The sequence below is a fragment of the Lissotriton vulgaris genome, chromosome 8 (genome assembly GCF_964263255.1).
Source record: "Lissotriton vulgaris chromosome 8, aLisVul1.2, whole genome shotgun sequence".
Taxonomy (NCBI): Eukaryota; Metazoa; Chordata; class Amphibia; order Caudata; family Salamandridae; genus Lissotriton; species Lissotriton vulgaris.
The window spans coordinates 1,356,819,710-1,356,840,737 of record NC_141696.1 but is presented as its reverse complement, the minus strand read 5'-3'; the positions used below and the strand labels follow the sequence as shown (position 1 = coordinate 1,356,840,737).

The window sequence follows — 21,028 nt, the reverse complement described above, 5'->3', positions numbered from 1 at the left end:
CCGCATGTGCAGTGGCAGGGAGCATCCATTGGGAAATAAATGAACACCCACAGCATCATATCATTGTGGAAATTCGCAAACCATTGCAAAAGTTTTTGGAGCCAATTAGCTCAGCTATACTTTGTGCCAAAAAACTTGGCTTCTGGGTAAATCTTAAAGTTGAAAATGACCAAATCCCCTCATCCTAAAGTTGGAGGACTCAGATCATAGTGTCCTGCCGTCACTTTTGTGTGGGGTGTATTAAAGACACTTCAATCTTTTTCTGCCTGAATATTTCCTTACCAAATTCTGGGAAGGAGGCACTTCCCCTCCACTGGCAGGAAACTCCAGAGTGCGTCTATGGACCTGTGTGTTTTTTATTCAGTGTCTGAAGTTATCAGTGAGGTACAATAAAGTTTCACCTGTGAGCCTTGTCCAAAGTAAATATTTAAGTATTTGTGGCCTTGGGAGCTGTTCCTCCTCTGTGCCATTCCCAGGAAAACATTTATTCAGTATTTTTATATTAATCTCACACAGATGCCATGTTCCCTGCATTTCTCAGGCAGAAGTGCTTTTCCATTAAGGCTTAAGTTGACCTGTGATGGGGACACGTACTGATGCATAAGTATGTTTCTACACCTGCAAGACGTTCGAAGAGTCTACGCACTCTCCCTGGACATCCAAGGAAACGGACCATGGCTGCACAGAAAACAGGCCATGGCTGTTACACGCAATTGCTTCTAACACATCTAGACTGCCAAAGATTGGAGCACGGCCAAAGTTCATGACTGCCTACACGCATCACTGCAATTTAATTAATATGGGGAGGGGAAAGTTACAAACAAAACAAACGCTACAATTTTTCGTCTCTTCCTGTTTTGTCGAAGATATAAATGAAAAAAGGACACATGTTGTTACAAAATTGCCATGAGTCAGTTTTCTTGCCAGTGTAGGTTGATGAGCCTGCATTTGGCTCTGACAGGAGCAGCTATCAAAGAAATTGAAACAAAGTGTATGCACCGCAACTGCCTGAGCCCAGCTCCCACAGCTGCTCCCCAGCCTGGCCAATTCCTGGGCGCATGCTCATCCCCCTGAGCAGACCTGTTTTTAGGTCGAGGACCGAAGGCTGCGCTTGCGCAGTCTCCCAGAGGGGATTTAATGATTTGGAGTATGGGGGCTTGAACCCGCCTCTCTCCTCCTCGCTCCTCCATTGGCAGGCTTCCTAAACGGAGGCCAGCCATTGGAGGAGACAGGCATCACTCCAATAAAGCCCCCTCTCTTTCGGATTCGGGGGTATTTTTTTTTGCGTTCTTTCGACTGTGACGTCATCCGTCACTCAGAACGCCAAAAACATGCCCCCGAATCCGAAATTTTCGGATGCTTGAGGCAGCCATTTTTTTTGTTTTGTTGTTGTTGCTGCTTTCTCGCCTCTTCCCCATCAGCGCAGGAGCGGCTCCGTCATGCTCTCCCTCCCACAGATGCACAGCCCTTTTGTGCCGCCTGCCCCCGACTTGTCTTTCATCCCACCTTATGTCTCTGCTGCGCCAAAATCGATCCCTTTGCCGAGTCCTCACCCGCTCGGTCGCTTTTCTGACCACCCCCGCCCCCCTGTTGCTCGCTGTGCTTGTGAGTTTGCGGCTTTGACCCTTTGTGGTGTTTTGTTGCAGACCCTGTCGGTGAGACTTTGCTGAAGGAAGGGAAGCAGCAGTCCTGGGGGTCTTATCCCCGGGGTGCAGAAAGGTGAGGATCGCCACAGAGGGAGGCGGGGGGCTCGAGGGGGCGGGAGAGCCTGCCCTGGGGTAGAATATGGGCGCGGAGTCCGGTTTGCGGGAGTTATTTAGGGCAGATTAGGGGCAGGGCCGGTGGGGTAGTAAAGATGATGGTTCTGGATGTCGGGGCTACAGATGACGTGTGCAGAGGTAGAAGCAAGGAGGGCTGGTAGAGATGACTCTGGACGGCGGGGGCAGTAGGGAGGGAGGGCCGCCTCTCTGGGTATTACAGTCCGGGCAGTGGTGGGGTTCAGTGGGTGGGCAGAGGAGTCAGTGGGGTGGGGCAGTAGGGCGTGTGAGGTGGGGCAATATGGAAAGCTGCACTATGTGCATGGTGGGCAGTAAGGATAGCTGCCTGGAATGAGTGTAGTGTGGGACAATAAGGAAAGCTGGGAGTGTGTACAGAAGGGAAGTAAGGAAAACAGGCGTGTGTAGGGTGGAGCAGTAAAGAAAGCTGGTGTGTGTGTAGAGTGGGGCCGTAAGGAAAAAGTTGCGTGTGCAATACGAATGCTATGGTGTGTGTAGGGTGGGGCATTATGATTAGCTTTGGAGCAGAGAGTAGCAGCCCCGGGGAGCAGAAAGGTGAGGATCACCACAGAGGGGGGCGGAGGGCTCGAGGGGGTGGGAGAGCCTGCACTGGGGTAGAATATGGGCGCGGAGTCCGGTTTGCGGGGGCGGGAGTGATTTAGGGCAGATTAGGGGCAGGGCTGGTGGGGGTAGAATGGTTCGGTACAGATTTGGAGGTGACAGAGGATTCTCAGTCAAGTAAGGCAAAGTCTCTTCACGTCACCTGCTCTTTGCCCTCTAAGAGTGTGACAGGCAGTCCTCAGGAGTTGGGCAACCTCTAGGTTCGAGTGACATCTTCACTCTCATGCTCCATAACACCCTAAAGCCCTTGGTGCAAAACAACCCCATTGCTATTATTTGGCTGTTTGCCGTTACATATTTTGCAACTGCTACCTAAGTGAAAAAGCAGGAGGGTCATAACTGGTGAAGAGCGTAGTTTACAAGGCAGTAATACAGACATAAGTAGTTTCATTTGGGCCAAAACGTGTCTGCGAAGGAATACCCACCACATCAGTGTGTAATTTGTAAACGTGTAATTGCTGGAGGCCACACTTTTACCCAGAAGTCTGTGGCCATCTAATCATGGGGTGCCAGATACTGCGTAGTCTTGATTCAACCACCTGCGCTTTATCTCATCCTTAAAGGTTCTTTTTCATCCCTGATTTCTACTTTGAAACAGTTTTGGGGACTTTTTCTTCCTCCTTATTTCCCCCTTTCCAGTGGGTCTCGCATGCAACCACAAGCTCAAATGAAGCACTGCACAACAAACGAAGCACTGCACAACACTGCTCCTTCAAAAGGAGCACGGGGTGAAAATTGCCAACTGACACTCCAAAAGGGATGTGCAAATAAAAACTAAGACAAAAAAAGACTAAAACTGCAACATAAAAGAAGGAAATTATTTAGTGATGTTTAGTATAGAAACAAGAATCTTACCTAGGCCATAAAGAGCAATCTTTGTCCTGCCTTTCTGAAGCAGAACAGGACTTATGTCTATTTTCTCTACAGATGTTGAGCGGCCAAAATGATTTACCAATCCTGCACAGCTTAAAATATCCAAAGCACAAAGTGCGTCTGCCTAAAGAAAGGGGAAAAAAAATAAAATAAGATACAAGGTCCCCTGCTGCACAACCGGTCTTATGCTCTTTTGTTAAGCAAGACAAAATTATTATTATTATTATTATTATTAAGGAGTTTTATATAGTGCTGGCAGGACCCAATGGTATTGGGGAGCTTTACAACAGTTTTTTGCAAGAGTCATACAATAGAGCAGTGTTATACATATTGGTTCCGGAAGTGCAAGTGTGTTGTGCAGAATTGAGGTAGTACGAGAGTCCTGAGATAACCTCTTGAGTGCACGTTGTCTTGGGTTGAACAGCTATTGGGGGGAGGGGGAACAGGAAGGGGTCAAAGAAAGGGGAGGAGGTAGGTCTTTGTGATAAAATGTCTGGGAGCAACGGCGAGCAGGGATTTGTGTTAAGGCGGCGGCTATCCATTCAAGAGGGGGCGGTTGAGGAAGAGGACTTTTAGTTTTTTTTAATTTTGTGAAGGACGAGATAGTTCTGATGTCTGCTTGGATGGAGTTCCAGATTTTGGGCTTGTTTCCGGGGAAGGACCTTGCAGCAGATTTTTGTTTATGTGTTTTCATAGGGATGAGAAGTAGGGTATTGGAGCTCCTAAGGTTCCTTGTCTGACCACCCTTCTTGAGTTTGGCAGCCAGGTAGTCAGGTTTTCCTGTGTACAGGGATTTGTGTGTGAGGCAGGCAGTTCTGAAGCTGGCACCAATTCGACTGGGAGCCATTTAAGTCCTCTGATTGCTGGTGAAATGTGATCGTATTTCCTAATTCCAGTAACCATTCTGGCTGCTGCGTTGAGAGTTGTTTAGAGGGGAGCTACATGAGATTTTGCTGTACCAGTGAGGGTTGCATTCCCATTTCTTTGAGTCTGGATAGCACCAGTGATTGGGGGGCTTGTTTGAGGTCTTTGGTTGGGATGAATGGTTTTATTTTGTAGAGTAGCTTCAGATTGAGGAAGGCACTCTTTGTGGAATTTTTAATGTGTTTGCCCATGTCGAGTTTTGGGTCTAGGGTTATTCCTAATAATTTTACGGAGTTTGCCAGAGTAAGATTGCCGTTGAGAGAATCCATAGCTTTTAGCCATTCTGACATTTGAGGGTTCTCTTCTTTGTTGGAGATGAGGAGGATATCCATTTTGTCCTGATTGAGTTTTAAGTGGTTTAGAGACAGTCAATGTTGTATTTCTTTTAGAGTGTCATTGAGTCTGTGAATGTCATCTTTGGAGGAGGTTTCTAGACAGAACTGGGCATTGTCTGCATATTGGTGGAAAGGGATGTTGGCATTTTTAAGTACGTATGGTGGTGAGGGGTTCCATGTATATGTTGAACAGTTATGGTGAGAGCGCTGAACCTTGGGGGACGCCCCTGTTGACGTTGGAAGTAAAGTTTTTAATTTCTATCCTTTGTGAGCGGCTGTGTAAGAAGGAGGAGAACCAGCGTAGGACCACCTCATCAGCACCTACCCTTTCTTGTAAAGCCTTGATGAGTAGTTGGTGATCAACTATGTCAAAGACTGCCGACAGGTCCAGGAGAATGAGTTGGCAGCATTGATCGGTATCGAGGGATTTGTGGATATCGTCTGTGATGTTAAGGATCGCGGTCTCTGTGTTATAGCCTTTTCTGAAACCCGATTGGTGGGGATCAAGACGGTTGATGTTGTCCATGTGCTGAGTCAGTTGGAGGGGGACACATTTTTTGAGGATTTTGGATTGGAGGGGGAGATTGGAGACAGGTCTGAAGTCATTCAGGTCCTTGGAGTCCAGGCCTGTTTTGTTTTAGTAGTGGCGTGACTTCGCCAACTTTGAGGCATTCAGGTATGATGCCGGTTCTCAGGGAGCTGTTTATGATCTTGCACCAGAACGGGGCTATGGAGAGTTTCAGTTTTTTGGTCAATTGGGTGGGTATAGGGTCAAGGACGTGAGAGGCAGGTTGGAGGTGGAGATCAGTTTGAGGATCTCAGCTTCCAGGATGGGGTTGAAGGACTTCCATGTTTTCATGAAGTGCTTGCTCGTACTGTCTATTGCGCTTGCACATGCTGTAAGCTTTTGCAGACGAGGTTGACGTTGATGTCCAGTGAGAGCTCAATCTTAGTGATTTTTTCTTCGAAGAAATTGGCAAAGTTTTCGCACTGGTTCTTGGAGGCCTGCATTGAGGATTCAGGAGGTTTGTTGTCGGATGATTTTGAACAGTTCGTTGGGCCTGTTTTTTGAGCAGTCCAGGGCGGAGCAGAAAAAGGTGGATTTTTTGCTGCTGATGTGTTTTTTGTTTTTCCTCCAAGATGCTTTGAGTTGTTCGTATAGGCTTGTGGAGGGGTTGCTCCTCCATAGTCTTTCTGTAGCTCTACGTTGCCTCCTTTCGTTGTTAATGTCCGTGTTGAACCAAGATCTGGATGGGATGTTCCTTGTTTTTCTTAGTTTCAGGGGGACTACTTGGTCTAGAATGGTTGACATGTTTGTGTTGTAGTGGGCGGTGAGTTCTGTTGTGGATAGATCATCAGTGGAGGCAGTGAGGAGGGATTAAACCCTTACCTCTAGGTCAGTCATGTTGATCTGAGTGAGGTTTCTAGTCCATTTTGGAGGGTCTTGGGCGTGGGGTTGGAATGTGATTGGTAGAGTGAGTTGGAATAGGATTAAGTGGTGATCGGACCAATCCAGGGGCAGGGTGGGGTCTATTGTGACTGTGTCGCGTTGGGCGATAATGGCATCTAGGATTTCTCCTTTGTTGTGAGTTTCCTATGAGCAGTGTTGGGTTAGGTTATTGCTGTGTAGCAGCTCATTCAGGTTCTGGATTAGCAGGTTGTTTTCTTCATTACAGTGTAAATTGAGGTCACCCAGAATTAAGTTGGTCGCATCTAGGAGAGAGCAGTGGGCAATCAGGTTGGACAGGTGTTCTGTGAATGCGGTGGTGTTGCCTGGGGGGTGGTAGATAAGGTGGCAGATTAGTATTTTGTTGTTGCTAATGTTAATGGTGGCGGTTAGGCATTCAAAGGTGTTGTAATGCACGAAATGTGCAGTGCTAAAATGTGAATTGCTTTAAAGTGTTTTTTATTATATTACGAAGGGATTACTTTGATATGAACGACATCGCAGACGCAATGCTGGAGTATACATGTAGTCTTCATTCATACATAGTTATTGTCTGGACAATTATCTCTGCTGTATAGCAAAAGACCAAACATGATAAGACACATTTCAAGCTATTTTCTATTTCGTATCGGTTACCACCAACCACCCTTTAAAAGATAACATTAACTGATCCTTAATGAAAGCATTTTATGTGAATTTCAACCTTGTCCTTGTGCTTACAGATGCAACAGGGCATAGTGTTTAGCCACGCCTTGAGCCTACTCCCAATGCCACCTTAAGCATCTACACAAGCGCCCAGAGCTCCTGAAACCATAGACTTTGGGTGTATTCAATTGGTAGTTAGTACTGAACACAGGGCCAGTTTGTCAGCCACACTGTGTGCCTATTCCTTGGGTCCTCATTCTCACTATGCAAGACCTTCAACCATAGACAATGAGCTACTTCTGCATAGTGAAAAGTTGCTAGGTCCATTCATTTAATTTTGAGACACACTCCTCTTACAGCATCAGTCAAAATACACTTTCTCACCTTTTACATACAATAAAACTTTGTTGCAGTGGAGAGACCCCACTTTGTTTCAGTGGCTATAATCAAACTTAGAAGGGACCCGATGATGAAGAACACCACATTTTACACAATAAATTCTCCTAAGATAACCAACCTTGTTGCACTGGCATGATATTGAAAAAACATTCAACATTTCAAAAAAATTATAAATCTATTTACTGTATCTGAGCGCCCAAACGATACTACCCTCCAAAAGTATCCCTTCTCACTAGCCTGTGAGTCAAACCCCCCAAAAATTGTTTTTTGAGCCTTTCACTACTCTAAAATGCCAGTAGAGTCATACCCAGGCCATAGGGAATGGGATTAACAGGCAATATATGAAATGTATGCGCTGACAAAGAACTAGTAGAAATTAAAAAGTATTTTATGTCACAATTATACGCTTGTTGGAGGACAACATAAGGGTTACCCAAGAAGTACCTTTGACATGCATGACAACATACAGTGGTCTATCGAATGCAAGGAAAAAGTCCATTAATAAAAACTGGAGCATCATTACTAGCAACAAGAAAAACTGGAATAAACCCCTTTTCTCTTTCAAGAAGGGGCGGAGCTTGAATGACTCTCTTGTTCATACACGCCCACTAGCAAAAAACCTTATCACTGAGAGATCAGTGACAGACTCGTGGGGTATGCCAAGAGTGACGGGTCACTACCCATGCTCAAATTGTAGTGTATGCCATTTGACGACACACACCAAACAGTTAGCACTCAAACCTGAAAACAATGGACCCAACGTGTCCACACGGATTGTAATTCAAGCAATGTGATCTACATGATCACATGCCCATGCCACCAACGATATGTGGGCATGACGACTCGCAAGGTCAAGCAGAGGATCTGCGAGCACCGGAGCGGAATCAGGTGCCACAAAATCACAACGAAGATGAGTGAACATTTCCTTCAGACTAACCATACCACCAATGACCTACGATGGACGGTCATTGAACAAGTGTGTACAGGCAGAAACATCGCCAACACATTGTTCGAGAAGGAACAACGATGGATTTACCGCTTGGGGACACATGTAAATGGTTGAACGATGCAATTCCCTGGGCATCAGTTCTCAAAAACTGATTTTTAATAAAAGTTCTAGACATTGTCTATGGTCGTCCTCAACTCTGACGATGTCAACCATGGACAACAGCCTTTCATACTCCCACTGTCAGTCGTATACCGATCTCTAGAGTCTACCCTGTTTATTACACATCAACCATGGGGCCGTACTATCATCTGGCCCCCTTCAGTCCTGTAACCTTCCCTGTTCTGTGGTTTTGATAACCACACTTGATTCATGTAATCCTGCCTACATAGTAATACGCTCACATCATGCGATTAGAGTTTCCAAATTCCGTAGGGAACTATTTGTACTCTCTGTGCATGTGTGGTTGCCCCGGCAACCATTAGTAGTATGGGACACACCCCTCAACATAACTTTATTAATTTATCTATATGTTTCATCAAACATTGGGGTGTATTTAATATATTTTTATCATGTCCCCTTAACTAACGCATTCTGGTTGAGCAGTTCTCCTCAGCGCGACCATGTACCTGCAGGTTAGCGCTCTAGTCATTTCCAAAAAACCTGAGTGGTGTCTTTTCTCACACTTCCGGACAGACACAGCCAGTCGCGCTGTGATTGGAGCGCATAGCCTGCCCTTCCGGGACACACGCTGCCACTGACACCGCCTTGCTCTTCTACAACTACGACCCCCGGACATTTCTTCGTCCATCCTTGGGGTCCAGTGAGAGGTTTGATACAGGTCCAGAGTGGGTGCCTGGCATTGATGGCGTGAGTCTGGAATCTCCTCGCGAGCTAAGTAACATGTATGTATATTTGTAATTACTGATGTGTCTGTACCTTATGTCCTTCATCCCCGATCTAGGGTGTGACATTTTCGCCTCCACCCCCCTCCCGAGACCCATGGGGCGTGAATCGCTTACGTAACAAGTGAGCATTTTACCCTTTTTTTGGTGATTTATGGTCACGGTTGTTAGTTTTACATCCTGAGTCACCAGCCTTCTTCTAGGCGCTTTTATCGCCAATCCAGTCACACTATAATCCGCATTAATCGCCTAATTAGGCGTTCTGGTGTTATAGTAATTACATGTGATACGTTACTTATGCGCCTTATCTGTGTTGCATGTTTTTTATGTCTGTATGTCATTTTTTTCACAGATTCCGTGCACCTCAAACTAGAGGTTTACCCCGAACCTCTTTGGGTTTGTTGACACATTTTTCACTATTTTTAACTTTCACGTCCTCTGGTTAGGGTGGGCCTTAGCGTGCCCATACCGCCGAGGTACACTCCCTCCCATGGTCCTGAAGAATGCCCGGTAAATAAAACATTAAGGGCAAAAACATGTTGACCCCACCTTAAGTGAAAAACAGCCAAAAAATTAATTTGGTAGATTTTTCCTTACACATAGCTTTTAATATGTCAGATTGGTCACCGAATAAAATCTTTTTTGAGGCACAATCTGTTCATTTTTAACGATCACTACACTTCCACTGATCCTCACAATTTCCCGCTCTGCAGTAATTCTGGCGTCGCAGCACACCGGGTAAGCATTCGGCTTAACCCGGTAGAGCCCGATGATGAAGCAGGTCACCAACCAGGTTGGTGAGTGAGGGCCTTCTTTACAAATCAATTGGATTTGTACACAGTATCCTATGCTCTTGAACCACCTCTTGAAAGCACACTCTTTCGTTGTTGAAAGTATGTCACAATTGTAACCATGATTACTAATATCAAACCACTAATTAATACACAAACTTCACAAAAACCAAAAGATCTTGAGGTGCGTCTCCAGGTGCGACCCTATTTGAAATGAAAAATCAACATGAAGTTTATATAAGATAAGCGGTGTAAGGGCCTTCTTGATTGCAACAGGAAAAGATGCAATTTGTTGGTAAAATGGAGGGTAAGATGAGAGTTGTCTGATGAATTTGGAGTAATCTCTGTACACATTTGGCCAATGCAGCCTTCAGAACTAGTCAGTAGAGAAAGCCAACATTGGCTAGTGGATTACAGGATTATGCATGGAATGAAGGGCTGAGTTGTTTAAGGCAGGAGTAAATCTCCCGAGAGGCACCTATAAATAACACAGATAATCTGGAACTCAACTTAGGGTTAGACTGAAAGTCACAGGAGCATTTCCAGGCCTTCTTCCCAGAGTTTCAAAGAAAGCTTCTCTGCATTGTGACATGGCTCAAGGAGAAGGAGGAAGGAGGTGGACAATCAAGCAGAGAAGGAAGGAACTCACCACTAGCAGCAGCCTTTTGCCCCCCCTTTCCTGGGGCTGGGAAGCCTCAGTCTGACAGACATGAGAGAGTGAGAGGGCAATCTGAGGGACTGAAGGCCAGGAAGACCAGTTGATGAGTAATAACTGACAGAAGGTCAGATTGGGGGGATCAAGCAGGTTTGGGAAAGCAAAAGCTATGGGTATCTGAGAAGCCAAAAGCTGGATATTTGAAGACACGCCTAGCGACAGGTGGGCATACGTTCGAAGACTGTAAGTCCATGAGAACTTTGTTGGCAGCAAGGGAAGAAGGACTTCCACAAGAAAACTCCAGATTTAGAGACTGGACAGTCAAACATGAGAGCCTCTCACAGCATTGTAATCGGTTACATGATGGCCCATGGGCACTGGCTGCACAGGTGAGTTTAAAGCAAAATTGGATCTAAGAAAAATTGGTTGAGATAGAAAAAAACTACCACAGACACACTTCAGTTCGGGAGCCTCCTAGCCTACTAGAGAAGCCAAAATCAGGTCCACCATAAATGTTGTTTCTATGGATCAGGAGGTAAGAACATTAGAAGTAAGGGTTCAACATGCTGTTTATCATGCAGCTATCAAGAAAATCAAGGGACTTTAGAGCCTTTACCATAAGATTACACATTCATAATTTCAGTTCAGCATGCAGAATAAGCTGACACTATTTCAAATGAGAGCATATCTCAGAGACATAACAGATAGACAGTAAATCATGAATGACATACTAAACTCATCACACCCACTCAGTTTTTGTAGACTGTCACTCCCTTCTACATAGGATTTAACGGTGTGGTTCCTACCCTCTTAGACAGACTGCACACAACTAAACATACTTACACCAGTTGGATCATCATGGTTGCCATGAACGCTAAAAACAGGAATGGAAATGTTGAGATTTTCATCCTGGTAGTTCACCCATGGAAACCTAGAAAAAAGTAAACAATTTTTAGCGTGTCACTGAAAAACAAACCCTCTACAGATAAAAGGTCAATAAAATATAGATATTTATACAGAAAACAGCATATTATGTACACAAAGAAACAGCGGAATATATGCAGTAACAAAACTACCAAAAATGACATAAGCTAGTATTAAAAGAGGTATTGTGAATTCAGAGAAATGCAGTCTGGTAGCAACTGTTTTTAACCAAATGTCTTCTAAGTGTCTAGTGAATCACAACTGTGTCTCTTGACCTCGTACTCCCTCCTAAATCTTTAGACTCCAATCCTCATTATTATGCTTTCCTAGCACAACTTTCATTTATTATTCTACCAAGGGTTGCCAGTTTAGCAGAGGGAAGCAGTTACCACTTTCTTCAGGAAACCACCAGCTCCACTTCGTCATGCATGTGGCACATACCTTTATTCAACCAAGGATCCATCAGGTCTTCACCGGAAATCCACTTTTGGATCAAATGCCAGTTCCAAACCAAACAGGTTTACACAGGTTTTCTTGTTTCTCTGCAATTGGCAATAATTCTGAAAAGTCACCATCAGAATTAGGTCCCATCTTAGCCTTCACCTGGAAGTGAAGTCCAATCAGATCCCATTGTCCAAGGCCTGGTAATTCCGCCACTGGTTATAGACTTGTGCCTGGCCATTGAGGAGTTATATATACACACAAATCAGCTCCTCTCAACTTCCATATATATGTGTATGTGTGTGTATATATATATATATATATATATATATATATATATATATATATATATATATATATATATATTCACTGAAAAAGCCATAGGTTATAGACCATATATAGTTAGGAATTAATATATACAAAACCTTATTTTACTCACACAAAACCATTGAAATTCTCATATATAGTTAGTTGCACTAACTATATATCGCGCACCCGCAATCCACTGCTGATCATGTCACATATTACATCATTCATGACATGGTCAGTGACATCACTGATGACATCACTGATGACATCTCAAATGACATCACTGATTACATCACTGATGACATCTCAAGTGACATCACTGATCACATCACTGATGACATCTCATTTGACATTACTGATCACATCACTGATGACATCATTCATGTGATTATACGATGAACCTCTTCAGACTCTAATATAACCTTAGATACACTCAGTGTAAACAGACACTCACAGACTGTTACTCATCCATGGAGTTACTCACACACCTAGTCAGTCATGCAAAGAATCAATCACACCTCCATTTCCTCAACTATACAGTTATACACACCTTACTTATTCAAACATACACTAACACATATTTACTCTCTTATACAATCCCTGATACAAGTTCACAATGATCCATACAGCCACTCACACATTCACTGGCTCTTATGCACAGTTATTTATATATGTCAACTCTCACATATACTGTGCTTTACATATGTACTTACTTTGACATGTAGCACTGAGATATCCATTCACTCACCAATACACTCATGCACACAGTCAACCGCCCATACAGCTGTTTCCACATGCACTTTTGAACCCATACATCTAGTGAATCAATTGCTCACACATCTATGCACAGAGTCATACACCTCCCAGCCACCCACACACACACTCAGTCTCCCATACAAATACTTGGGCAACCAATCAATAACCCATATAGTTACTCATATAGCTACTGATCAACACATGCAGCAGTTTACAGAACAACAGACATAATGATGCACAAATTAAGACAGTTTAGTCACTAACCCGTGCACTCAGTGAGACACATTTAATCACTCACTCATACAGTCAGTCATGCACCTACTAAATCCTTCATCCAGACACTTATACATCCACTCATTCTTCAATATGTAAGACATATTTTAACTTTACAGAAACATACAGTCGCTGGATGTTGTCATCAGTGATGTCATCAGTGATGTCATTTGAGATGTCATCAGTGATGTCATCAGTGATGTCACTGACCATGTCATGAATGATGTAATATGTGACATGATCAGCAGTGGATTGCGGGTACGCGATATATAGTTAGTGCAACTAACTATATATGCGAATTTCAATGGTTTTGTGTGAGTAAAATAAGGTTTTGTAAATGTTAATTCCTAACTATATATCGTCTATAACCTATGGTTTTTTCAGTGAATTTTCAAGGTTTTGTAAATGCTAATTCCTAACTATATATGGTCTATAACCTATGGTTTTTTCAGTGAATTTCAATGGTTTTTTAATAGCAAATATCAAAAGCTGTAAAATGTATTCTTCTTTTAAAGGAAAAATATATTTTATATGTATTTAATATAATTTTTTTATGTATATACATTTTTTGAGGGAACAAATTTATCAACTATCATGCTGAAGAAGAGTGTGGGGAAAAAAAACAAAGAGGAGGACTAAGAGGAAAGAACAATCAGTTCAAAAATACAATTGCTTTAAAGCATGAAGTGCTTTTCCACACATTTACATTTAAATAACCCATATTAGAACATACAAAATATCTAGAGAGGAGACGGTGTACATTGAATTTTAGACTCTTTATTGGTACCTACATGTTGGTACTTACATCACCCACACAACACAACAGCTCTATTCAGAGCTACCCTACCTCAAAGCACTCTAAAATATTATTTTACTATTTCCCTTGGTTTTCCCCTTGTTACGCATTCCGGAACGCTACCCGGTGCGCGGACCGGGAGCTAACCGTGCGAAAATTTGAAAAAAAAGGGTTTTTTTTACATATATGGGCCTCCTCAGCCACCCTCAGAAAACCTAGGGGGTCAGGATATGTCTCCCGTTACGCTACCGGTGAGCTACCCGGTTCGCGTACCGGGTAGCGCTTCCACCGCGAAAAATCGAAAAAGAGAGCCACCACTGGAGGAAGGTCCTTCTCCTACCTGGCCGCCAAGATTTGGAACTCCCTCCCGACCCACCTCCGCCTGACCCAGGACCCAGGACCACCTCGCCTTCAGGAAACAGCTCAAGACCTGGCTGTTCGAGCAGTAGCGGACCCCCCCCTACCCCAGCGCCTTGAGACCCTCCGGGTGAGTAGTGCGCTATATAAATGCATTGATTGATTGATTGAACAGTCTTTATACGTGCATACCACACAACTTGGGATTGTCAGCTAGTCAACATTTTTTTGCAACAACGTGAAGGTAGACAATCCTCCCACACCAACATGTTATTAAACATGATGCAGACTGGTCTCACACACAATTACTTTCTGTTCAACCAGGTCATCTATTGCCAGTCACGGGGGACCGCGATGGGAACCTGCTTCGCCCCCAGTTACGCGGGATTGTTCCTGGGCTGGTGGGAGGAGCAAGTGGCCGTTAACATCTTGGCCCTTTCCCAGAATGTGGTCCTCTGGGCTCGGTATATAGATGATGTTTTCTGTGTCTGGAGAGGCAGCAGAGAGGATGCCATTCAATTTGTGGCTGACTTAAATGCGAATGATTGTAATTTGAAATTCACATGTAACCTAGACAAAAAGTCATTGGAATTTTTGGATGTAGTGGTATATGCGGAGGAGGGCAAGCTAAGGAGTAGGTTGTTCCGCAAACCCAGGGCTGACAACAGCTTATTACACGCAGAAAGTTGCCACCCACAGAAATTAATAAGCAGCATCCCGTTTGGCGAGCTACTGCGGGCCAAGCGTAACTGCGGCACAACAGAGACTTTGATTCTGAAATGTTGAACATGAAATCACGTTTTAAAGAAAGAGGATACTCTGACAAAGTGGTTGAGCAAGCTTGTTTGAAAGTAAGAACCATTGACCGTACTGAGCTGCTGCATCTGAAAAAGAAAGATAAAGAGGATAACGAACCCATAAGGTTCATTACAGCTTACAATACTCAGTCATGGCAAGTGAGGAGGAGTCTAAAAAAGTACTGGCATGTATTAAATCTGGATCCCCTGCTGAAGAGCCTAGTAGGGAGTCATCCACAGATTACATTTAGAAAGTGTACGGCTTTGAAGGAGGTTTTGTGTAGCAACACTCCGAAAGAAAAATCTAATGACAATGCAATCAAGGGTTTTTTTACATGCCAAGCATGCAAAGCATGTAAAAACAGTATCAATAGAAAAGAGCTATTGATTTCTGATACTGAGAAACCATTTGCAATACAGAAACATCTGACTTGTAAGTCGGGTTATTGTGTATACGCCTTACGTTGTCCATGTCCATTAGTATATATTGGGAGTACAAAACACCAGGTCAAGAAAAGAGTCCTTGAGCATGCGAGGGCCATAACAAATGAAGACAAGAATTATCCCATTGCCAAACACTTTAAGGAGTGCCACAATAAAGATGTTGGCCTTCTGCAATTCTGTGCCCTAGACAGGGTTTTGTTATCTGAAAGGGGAGAAGACAGAATTAGACAGTTGCGCCAGCTTGAATCCAGATTTATAATCAAATATGACACAGTACAACTGAAGGGTCTGAATAAGGATGAGGAGATAGAGGTACATCCGGGTTAGAATGAATTTATAATTACACACAGAACCATGCAGATGTAATATGATTCGATGTATGATGTGAAGCATCAGTTTTTAATATGCACCAAACTTTATAGTGATTGCACATTTTACTATTTTTTGTAGGAGACAATGTAGTCCGCACACTACTGGAATGGAAACCCAACGGCCACTCGATGAAATACACCGAATGTTCTGCAGTATGAATGTGGTTGAGTTGCATTTTTACTTGCCATTAGGAGTGGTTAGCCCACTGGGGCAGAATTGTCATATATTCGCTTTTTCCCTTGCAGTCAAACGCCCACAGGGGCAGCATTGAACTTTAATTGACCAATCAAGCACGTAAAGATTTGTTTGGAAGCGTATCCTAACAAGGCGCAGACGGACTGTATGCTTATATGACACTTTCATATTCATAATGTACTCAAATAATGTACTAGAGGCGAGTAGTAGAATGTTTAAACAGATGGTGAAAAAACTGCTAACAATCTGTGTTAACCAAGGCACTAAATAATCACTATGTATATTTTCTATGCAGCCGAAAATTGGTGGTAATTTAAAGATGTCGGCCGATGTAGATGTCAAACCAGCAGTCTTGAGACGGGTAGTCCTACCTTTATGTTTATGTTATAACACTTTATAATGGTGATACTCACGAAACAGATTTACCCGTGACCAAGGTACGGCTGCACCGAAATTCGTCGGGTAGTTTTTTTACTATTGTGTTGGAACAAATACCACGCTATATGAAAATTGTGGCTTGAGCTCTGCTTTTTTACTAAATCAGCATCTAAAACAATACATATATATATATATATATATATATATATATATATATATATATATATATATATATATATATATATATATATATTATATTCACTGAAAAAACCATAGGTTATAGACCATATATAGTTAGGAATTAGCATTTACAAAACCTTGAAAATTCAATTAAAAAACCATAGGTTATAGACCATATATAGTTATGGATTAGCATTTACAAACCCTTATTTTACTCACACAAAACCATTGAAATTCGCATATATAGTTAGTTGCACTAACTATATATCGCGCACCCGCAATCCACTGCTGAAGATGTCACATATTACATCATTCATGACATGGTCAGTGACATCACTGATGACATCACTGATGACAACTCAAATGACATCACTGACAACATCACAGATGACATCATTCATGTGTTAATACGATGAACCTCTACAGACTCTGATATAACCTTAGATACACTCAGTGAAAACAGACACTCACAGATTGTCATTCATCCATGGAGTTACTCATACATCTAGACAGTCAGGCAAAGAATCAATCACACCTCCATTTCAATGGTTTTGTGTGAGTAAAATAAGGTTTTGTAAATGCTAATCCATAACTATATATGGTCTATAACCTATGGTTTTTTAATTGAATTTTCAAGGTTTTGTAAATGCTAATTCCTAACTATATATGGTCTATAACCTATGGTTTTTTCAGTGAATTTCAATGGTTTTTTAATAGCAAATATCAAAAGCTGTAAAATGTATTATTCTTTTAAATGAAAAATATATTTTATATGTTTTTAATAAAAAAAAATTATGCATCTGCCAAACCCTGACCTCTTAATAGTGCACTGTGGTGGAAATGATTTGGGAACTATGACTGGGGTTGGTCTGGAAATGCTTTTAAAGAACACCTTTCATCAATTGATGACACTTTTTCCCCAAACTGCCTTGGTATATTCCAATATATGCCAAAGACAGAAATGGAAGTGGTCCAACCAATTTTTTCCACAATTTGAGAAAGCACGGAAACATGTGAATAAATCTGTTTGTGCTTACATGAGAGACTATGGAATGGGTTTAATATACAACAATAACTTGCGTTACAACATGCAAGACATCTACAGAAGAGAAGGTGTGCACTTCTCCGATGAGGGGAATAGAATATTCGTCCTTTATTTAAAACTGTGCATTGGAACCTACTTGTAGGTACCTAAATTAGCCACAGAACCCAATAGCTCTTTTCAGAGCTACCCTACCTCTGATCATTCAAAACGTTTATCTTTTTCAAATTTATTTTTTTTCACCAAAGTACGCTCCCCGGTTCGCTTACCGGTGCGCGTACCGGGCGCTCCCCCGCGAAATTTTCCAATTTTTTTATTTTTATTTTTGCATATATCATCGTCCTAAGCCTCCCTCAGAAAACCTAGAGGGTTACAAAGTGTCTCTTAAAACTTCGAACTCTCTGATCCTTTTTCGTAAATCCTTAAAAACTTGGCTTTTCCCTCAAACTGGTTAGTCTCTCTGTCTCCTCTACTACCAACCAGCGCCAGGAAACTCATGGTGTCAGTGCGCTATATAAGCACCCCTTACGATACGATACGATACCGTGCCCCCTTCTACCCATTCCGAACATTGTTTGTCCTCCATCTTGTGTCTCAATTCTACCGATACACAAAATGGAGGATTCCCGTAACGCTGCCGGTTCGCGTACCGGGAAGCGCACCGGTGAGCGCTCGATAAAAAAAAGGTGGGAAAGTAATTTACAGAAAAACCACTACAGACACTTTCATCAAATATAGAATAGGCCCTACTACATAGCAGTCCCTACCATTTACCCAAATATGATGGAATTCCATTGAGAAAATTATGCTGTAAGCCTGACTAAATATCCTGAGGTAAATTACCTACAAAAACACTTATGAAGTGTTAGAATTGACAACCAATTAAAATGCTACTTTCATTATCTTCTATTATTTCATGACATTTGATTGGTTATGTACCTGAATATATATAAAGAAAGAGAGAGAAACACAGACATTTTGACTACTACTTCCTGAAGTACATATCAAGTGCATTTCAACTGAGGACTTAAACTTCTTTTTGAAAGGTAAGATGTTATTTTAAAAACTGAAGTATGTTCTGCACTTTAAGTTAATTAGGAAAACATTTTCTGATAGTTATATACTATCCCTCTGTAATAGTTATAGGATAAGATAGACTTCTCTGTTTTAGTTAAGGATGGAGTTAGCCTTGTCTTGTATAATTAAGAATTTACTTAGGCTTTATCACATACATATTTTTATATTTCTACTTCCAGTCTGATACCATACACTGCCCAAAGATAAAATCACTGTTTAAAAAAACCAAACTACCTGTCTGTACTTAAACCCAACATTGCCCTATCTGTACTGAAATATTTTTTAAAAATTCAAAATTCAATTTACAGCACAAAAATGGAAGGAGAGCCAAAAAATACCAACGAAATTGAACCCAATGACTCTGAATTCTTTGATGAATCACGGGACTTTGAACTTCTGCAATGTGTAGAATCAGTAGATTACCTGATTGAAAATGAGAACATTTCTGACAATCAATTATTAGAAGTTCTTTTAAATTTTGAAAACGAATCATAGAAATAAATTTATATTTAATAATTCAAAAATTGTTTGAGACATTATTCATTTTTATATGTATTTTTTAAACTAGTACCAAATTGATTATAATGTAAAATCAGACTTTAAATATACTGTGCAACTTTTTTGTGTAACATAGTAAGTTTGCTCATAGTTACTTCCTTTCCCCCACTATATTATCTCCAATGTGTATTTAACATCTCTTTATCATCTCCTGCCTCCATGGTGTTTCTGCTTTCCTGACAGACTACGCTATGAATTCCATATACCACAATAACTTCTGAAACAACATGCAAGATATCTACAAAGAAAACGGTGTATATTTATTTTTAGACTCTGCATTGGTACCTACATGTTTGTACTTACATAAAAAAATAAAAAATAAAAAATACAACAAAAAGAACAAACAATAAACATACAATATTTGAACATTCTTTAATTCTTTTTTCCCTATATTACGCTCCCCGGACCGATTCCCGGTGCGCGTACCGGGTGCTCTCCCCGCAAAAAAAACGATAATACTTATTTTTTTTGCCCCGAGGGGCCCTTTTAAAGCCCCCTCATCAAACCTAGGGGGTCAGGGAGGATGTACTCTGCCCCCTTATGCTCATTTCCCCCTTTGTTTTTTCCACATCTTGTGTCTCGATCCTACCGAGACACAAGATGGCGGCCGCTCCAGACTGTTTAGAATATTCACAGTCACCAGGGAGCCAATCCGCTTCTCCAAGCGAAGTTCCGTTACGCGTCAGGTACGCGAACCGGGGCGCTAACCGGGACGCTGTTACAGATATATCTGTTTTTTAAAACGTAAATTTCTCAAAATCCACTGGAGCACATATTTTAAGACATAGCAAAGGCACGTCGGGCAAACTATATCTACAATTTTGCCACGTTTTGTGTAAATCCATTCAGCCGTTCGAGCTAAAAGTGATTCCAACCGCCCTATGGCAAAATGAATGGGAAAAACGCGTTTTGGGACCCCCCTTTTTTCTCGGCCCCCCCTTGACGAAACCCCCCCAAATTTTCAAGGGCTGCTCAGAAACAAAATGTGCCCTTTTCCTGAAAATTTCAGCAAATTCCGTCCACAAACGCCAAAGTTATTCGACATAGAATTTTCAAAAATCCCATAGGAAAAAAATCCTAACTATATATACAGTAGGTAATATATATATATACACTAATCCGATCCTCTCAACTTCCAGCAGGCAGACAAGCACGCCATGCCACGCCGGCGACAAAGGAGACGAACCACTAGGTGCAGAAATGATGTTATTTTATTGTGCCACAGACAACAGCTACGCGTTTCAAGCTAGATTGGACTTGTTCACACTGTAACAGTCAATAAAGTCAATCGCTTTTCTATATGCATTTAAAATGAAACACACCTCACCTCAATCAGAGATCACATGTTCATGGAAAGAGAAGATATATTTTTGTGTTTGTGTGTCCTTCGGTAAACTAACGGAATAATTCCTAATTTGCAACATCTTGTAATAGTGACATATCAGTAGCAAGAGAAATAAATAAATAAATATAAATAAATATATTCATTTATATGTATTCTCTAAATGTTTATCAATTACTAATAGTATATGAAATGTGCAATTTATAAATTCGGCAATAGGTTTCCATTCTATCTGTTTAAATACATATTTGATGGCACCTATATCAATAATGCCAGAATTATTCCTATGTAATAGCAGCAAAATGACAGTACTAAATGTTTTAGACACACAAAGCAGTCCAATATATAGATCTAATAGTGCAAAAATGACAAAGCAGCAATCAATTTAAAGTGCATAGAGAACTGTGCAAAAATACGTGCAAAGAAAGCAAAAAAGCGCATACTGCATGATTCAAGAAGCATTTCAATACT

At 41.7% G+C, this 21,028-nt stretch overlaps 1 protein-coding gene across 1 annotated transcript in view; it reads right to left on the bottom strand.

Annotated features, from left to right (window-relative positions):
* MRE11 (MRE11 double strand break repair nuclease) overlaps positions 1-21,028 on the bottom strand; it is a 468,980-nt gene that overhangs the window by 347,602 nt on the left and 100,350 nt on the right. Inside the window, exons 5-6 of the mRNA XM_086935305.1 lie at positions 11,160-11,247; positions 3,252-3,393 (exon numbers count right to left, since the gene is read on the bottom strand). Coding sequence (XP_086791431.1) covers positions 3,252-3,393; positions 11,160-11,247 — 230 coding nt within the window. The remainder of the gene's footprint in view (positions 1-3,251; positions 3,394-11,159; positions 11,248-21,028) is intronic.